The sequence below is a fragment of the Ovis aries genome, chromosome 7 (assembly GCF_016772045.2).
Source record: "Ovis aries strain OAR_USU_Benz2616 breed Rambouillet chromosome 7, ARS-UI_Ramb_v3.0, whole genome shotgun sequence".
Taxonomy (NCBI): domain Eukaryota; kingdom Metazoa; phylum Chordata; class Mammalia; order Artiodactyla; family Bovidae; genus Ovis; species Ovis aries.
In genome coordinates, this window is record NC_056060.1 from 26,333,197 (window position 1) to 26,339,540 (window position 6,344).

Here is a 6,344-nt window from a genome sequence, read left to right on the forward strand (position 1 = left end):
AAAACCACTGAAAAACTAAGACAAATAGCCAAGGATTTGCTCTAAATAAGTAATTATCTTTTCTCAGAATATATTCCCCTCTCCTCCCAGCTTATTAAACTCCTACTGATTCTTCAAAACTCCCAAGTCTTTTCTCTTTTGTAAAGCTCTTTCTTAATTTCCCAATGGGCTCTTCTGTGCCCTTCCAGGCTACCAACAAGCACCTGGAAGCTTCTACTATGATGCCATATACTGCAGTTTATTTTTTACGTGGGGAACTATTCAATTCAGTTCAGTTCAGTAGCTCAGTTGTGTCTAACACTTTGGAGCCCCACAACTGCAGCACACCAGGCCTCCCTGTCCTTCACTAACATCTCTGACACCCAGAGCTTGCTCAAACTCATGTCCATCGAGCCGGTGATGCCATCCAACCATCTCATCCTCTGTCGTCCCCTTCTCCTTCTGCCTTCAATCTTTCCCAGCATCAGGGTCTTTTCCAGTAAGTCAGTTCTTCACATCAGGTGGCCAAAGTATTGGAGCTTCAGCATCAGTCCTTCCAATGAATATTCAGGACTGATTTCCTTTAGGATTGATTGGTTGGATCTCCTTGCAGTCAAAGGGACTCTCAAGAATTTTCTCCAACACCACAGTTCAAAAGCATCAATTCTTCAGTGCTCAGCTTTCTTTACAGTCCAAATCTGACATCCATACATGACTAATGGAAAAACCAAGCTTTGACTAGGGTTTTGCCAGATATTTGGATTTTCCAGACCTTTGTGGGTAATGTCTCTGCTTTTTAATATGCTGTCTAGGTTGGTCGTACCTTTTCTTCCAAGGAGCAAGCTTGTTTTAATTTCATGGCCACAGTCACCATTTCCAGTGATCTGGAAGCCAAAGAAAATAAAATCTGTCACTATTTCCATTGTTTCCCATCTATTTGCCAGGAAGTGATGGGACCAGATGCCATGATCTTCGTGTTTTCAATGCTGAGTTTTAAGCCAGCTTTCTCACTCTTCTCTTTCACTTTCATCAAGAAGCTCTTTAGTTCTTCTTTGCTTTCTGCCATAAGGGTGGTGTCATCTGCATATCTGAGATTATTGATGCTTCTCCTGGCACTCTTGATTCCAGCTTGTGCTTCATCCAGCCCAGCATTTCACATGATGTACTCTGCATAGAAGTTAAATAAGCAGGGTGACAATATACAGCCTTGATGTACTCCTTTCCCAATTTGGAACCAGTCTGTTGTTCCATGTCCAGTTCTAACTGTTGCTTTCTGACCTGCATACAGATTTCTCAGGAAGCAGGTAAGGTGGTCTGGTGTTCCCATCTCTTTCAGAATTTTCCACAGTTTGTTGTGATCCACACAGTCAAAGGCTTTAGTGTAGTCAATGAAGCAGAAGTAGATGCTTTTCTGAAATTTTCTTGCTTTTTCTATGATCCAATAGAAAGAAAGAAAGTAAAGTCACTCAGTCGTGTCTGACTCTTTGTGACCCTGTGAACTGTAGCCCACCAGGCTCCTTCGTCCTTGGGATTTTCCAGGCAAGAATACTGGAGTGGGTTGCCATTCCCTTCTCCAGGGGAACTTCCCAACCCAAGGATCGAACCCAGATCTCCCACATTGCAGGCAGACACTTTAACCTCTGAGCCACCAGGGAAGCCCTGGATGTTGACAATTTGATCTCTGGTTCCTCTGCCTTTTCTTGATACAGCTTGAACATTTGGAAGTTCACAGTTCATGTACTGTTGAACCCTAGCTTGGAGAATTGTGAGCATTGCTTTCCTAGCATGTGAGATGAGTGCAATTGTGCAGTAGTTTGAACATTCTTTGGCATTACCTTTCTTTGGGATTGGAATGAAAATTGACCTTTTCCAGTCCTGTGGCCACTGCTGTGTTTTCCAAATTTGCTGGCATATTGAGTGCAGCACTTTCACAATATCATCATTTATTTGAAATAGCTCAACTGGAATTCCATCACCTCCACTAGCTTTGGCTGAGTGATACTTCTTCCTAAGGCCCACTTGGCTTTGGACTCCAAGATGTCTGGCTCTAGGTGAGTGATCACACCAGCGTGGTAATACAGGTCATTAAGATCTTTTTTTGTATAGTTCTTCTGTACATTCTCGCCACCTCTTCTTAATCTTCTCTGCTTCTCTTAGGTCCATACCATTTCTGTCCTTTATTGTGTCCATCTTTGCATGAAATATTCACTTGATATCTCTTATTTTCTTGAATGGATATCTAGGCTTTCCCATTCTGTTGTTTTCCTCTATATCTTTGCATTGTTCACTTAGGAAGGCTTTCTTGTCTTTCCTTTCTATTCTTTGAAACTCTGTATTCATATGGATACATCTTTCCTTTTCTCCTTTGTCTTTAGCTTCTCTTCTATTCTCAGCTATTTTTAAGGCCTCCTCAGACAACCATTTTGTCTTTTTACATTTCTTCTTCTTGGGGATGCCTTTGATCACCACCTCCTGTACAGTTTCATGAACTTTCGTCCATAGTTCTTCAGGTGCTTTGTCTATCAGATCTAATCCCTTGAATATACTCATCACTTCCACTGTATAATCGGATTTGATTTAGGTCATACCCGAGTCGGACATGACTGAGCGACTGAACTGAACTGAACTGAACTGAATGGTTTAGTGGTTTTCCTTACTTTCTTCAACTTAAGTCTGAATTTTTCAATAAGGAGTTCATGATCTGAGCCACAGTCAGCTCCCAGTCTTGTTTTTGCTGACTGTATAGAACTTTTCCATCTTTGCCTACAAAGAATATAATCAATCTGATTTCAACTTGACCATCTGGTGATGTTCACGTGTAGAGTCATCTCTTGTGTTGTTGGAAGAAGGTGTTTGCTATGACCATTACAATGTCTTGGCAAAACTCTGTTAGCCTTTGCTTTGCTTCATTTTGTACTCCAAGGCCAAACTTGCCTGTTACTCCAAATGTCTCTTTATTTCCTACTTCTGCACTCCAGTCTCCTATGATGAAAAGGACATCTTTTTTGGTGTTAGTTCTAGAAGGTCTTGTGGGTCTTCTTAGAACCATTCAACTTCAGCTTCTTCAGCAGTACTGGTCAGAGCATAGATTTGGATTACTGTGGTATTGAGTAATATTGTAAACGATTCAGTTCAGTTCAGTCGCTCAGTCGTGTCCGACTCTTTGCGACCCCATGAATCACAGCACACCAGGCCTCCCTGTCCATCACGAACTCCCGGAGTTCACTCAAACTTATGTCCATCGAGTCACTGATGCCATCCAGCCATCTCATCCTCTGTCATCTCCTTCTCCTCCTGCCCCCAATCCCTCCCAGCATCAGAGTCTTTTCCAATGAGTCAACTCTTTGCATGAGGTGGCCGGAGTATTGGAGTCAGCTTCAGCATCAGTCCTTCCAATGAACACCCAGGACTGATCTCCTTTAGGATGGACTGGTTGGACCTCCTTGCAGTCCAAGGGACTCTCAAGAGTCTTCTCCAACACCAATACTTTGGGCTAAAAAATCAGTACTGATGCTTTGAGATAATAGTTTTATGAACAGTTTCACTAATTATGAACACAGAGGTGTGTGTATATATAAATGCCCACATTAAAAGCAAAACATTGAGATCCATTTTTTCTATTGTTGGATTTCTATGCCCCTTCAGTTCCAGGTCTGAGACTTTTTGTGCATTCATGCACCTTTATTTTACAAGTCCTTTACAATTTTATGCTCCTGCCTCCCCCCTTTTCAACTCACTCCAGATTTTAGCTGCATGTGTACATATTATGGGAACAGGAGAGCTTGACACAGAGATGTACAGTCAAGAAGAATATATGTTCCATGTGGTAACAGTGTATTCCCTGCAAAAATGGGTAAGACCTGGGGAGGTTATGTGCTGTGCTTAGTTGCTCATTCTGACTCTGTGACCCCAGGGACTACAGCCCACCAGGCTTCTCTGTCCATGGGGATTCTCAGGCAAGAATACTGGAGTGGGTTGCCATGTCCTTCTCCAGGGGATCTTCCCAACCCAGGGGTTGAACCCAGTTCTCCCACATTGCAGGCAGATTCTTTACTGTCTGAGCCACCAGGAAAGCCAGAGAGGTTATGTAATATCCCACATTATTGTCAGGAAAGAGTTAGCTGTAGCACCAGACCACAGACATAGGAGGTTTGAAGCAAAGAGATAAGAACTATAAAAGGGGCTACGGGAGAGGCAGGGACAGGAGAGGGTTAGTTATTCTAGGACAACTATGCCATGAGTGTATATTTCTTCATCCCCAGCAGATTCTAAAAGTAGGATTCCAATAGCTATAACCAAGGTATATCATGAAGCTCAGAAATTGAGAAGAGTCTGGAGCAGTAAATCAAATTGACTTCGTTAAGTTCCTTGACTTCCCTTCAAAACCTCCCCGCCACACACACAAATCCCACCTTGCACATCTTGGCCATGTCCTGGCTGCTAACCACACTACTTTGTATTTCACCGGTTTTTCTAAGTGCCCATGCAGATACCCTGTGCTATGAATATCCATTCTACCCTTTCCTTGGACCTATCATACTCTAGAGTCAGCCCTATGCCCCAAGCCTGCTTTTCTCATGCTCACCTCTACTCCATGGGCTTTGTGTGAATTGCAAATATGGTTGTAGATAGTAATATAAAATGATTCAAGACACATATTATGTGCCTAAGATGAAGTGAGGTTAAGAAATGACACAACTTGAAAAGCTGAAGAATTGTGTTATAAACAATAAAAATAGAACCAGTGTGTTCTGGCAAATCCATCTCCCCCTCTTCTTTCTTTTTCTCTTTTTTGTGCATTATACCACCTTCCCCTCCCTCTCAATCTTTGCCATGCACATCTACTATGTTACCATGTTTGTTTCATTCTCTTGTTTGTAGATGAGTAGTCCTGGGGCCTGTGGTAAAAGGGATATTGCATGTGGAAGTGACTCAACTGCTTTAGGTGGCCACAGGTAAAATACTTGGACTGCAAGGAGATCCAACGAGTCCATTCTAAAGGAGATCAGTCCTCGGTGTTCTTTGGAAGGACTTATTTAATGATAATATGGCCCTGAGAAGAAAATGAGAAGATCTAAAGTCTTTACAGTTTGACTATCCTTGAATAATTAATCATTATAATATGCAGAACTATTAATATTCTTATGTTAGTTTCCTTTTGCTTTGTCTGGAAACATTACAGCTGGTCAATGAGCTGATGGAATGAATCACTCTGTGGTGTCAGAGTTTGTGTTCCTGGGACTCACCAACTCCTGGGAGATCCAACTTCTCCTCTTTGTGCTCTCTTCTGTTTTTTATGTGGCAAGCATGTCGGGAAACTCCCTCATTTTGCTCACTGTTATAATGAACCCTCACTTACACTCCCCTATGTACTTTCTATTGGCCAACCTCTCCTTCATTGACCTGGGAGTTTCTTCTGTCATTTCCCCAAAGATGATTTATGACCTTTTCAGAAAACGTAAAGTCATCTCCTTTAGTGGCTGCATCACTCAGATCTTCTTCATCCACATCATTGGTGGGGTGGAGATGGTGCTGCTCATAGCCATGGCCTTTGACAGATATATTGCCATATGTAAGCCTCTCCACTATTTCACTATTATGAGTCGAAAAAAGTGTATTTTGCTCGTGGTTGCTGCTTGGATAATCGGCTTGATTCACTCTATCGTTCAACTGGTTTTTGTTGCAAAATTGCCATTCTGTGGTCCTAATATAATAGACAGCTTTTACTGTGACTTTCCTCGATTTATCAAACTTGCCTGCACAGATACCTACAGGCTGGAGTTCATGGTCGCAGCCAACAGTGGATTCATATCCCTGGGATCATTCTTCATATTGATCGTCTCCTATGTTTTCATCCTCATCACTGTTCGGAAACACTCTTCAGGTAGCTCGTCTAAGGCCCTCTCCACTCTGTCAACTCATGTCATGGTGGTGATTTTGTTCTTTGGTCCTTGCATCTTTGTTTACATCTGGCCTCACCCCACGTCACACCTAGACAAATTCCTTGCTGTTTTTGATGCAGTTCTCACTCCTTTTTTCAATTCAATCATCTATACATTGAGGAACAAAGAAATGAAAGTGGCAATGAGGAAACTATGCAGTCACTTTATTATTTACAGAAGAATTTCTTAAATGCCAAAAGTATTATGAAGTCTCTTTACTGACTTGAAGTAAAACTAAATTTCTATCATTTTAATATCAGATGTTTCCAAGTTTTTTATTTATATTTAAGTGTCCCAGATTAAAATGGCATTATTCTTTTAAAAATGTTCACTGAGAAATTGTGTTGCTGTCTCTGGTTTGAGGAAACATGTGGTATGGTAAATAGTGTTTCCTGGAGAAGGCCAAATGCTTGTCTCTGAGGA

General features: G+C 41.7%; 1 protein-coding gene across 1 annotated transcript; it reads left to right on the forward strand.

The window, feature by feature from the left end:
• The first annotated feature begins 5,181 nt into the window (after window positions 1–5,181).
• Window positions 5,182–6,111, forward strand: LOC101121098 (olfactory receptor 4F3/4F16/4F29-like). The gene has a single exon (XM_004010410.4). It carries the CDS (start codon window positions 5,182–5,184, stop codon window positions 6,109–6,111), a length of 930 nt encoding a protein of 309 aa, XP_004010459.2.
• Window positions 6,112–6,344: the final 233 nt, after the last annotated feature.

What these genes read in the sequence shown, in the direction of transcription:
- LOC101121098 (XM_004010410.4), top strand. Translation starts at nt 5,182, where the DNA reads ATGAATCACTCTGTGGTGTCAGAGTTTGTGTTCCTGGGACTCACCAAC.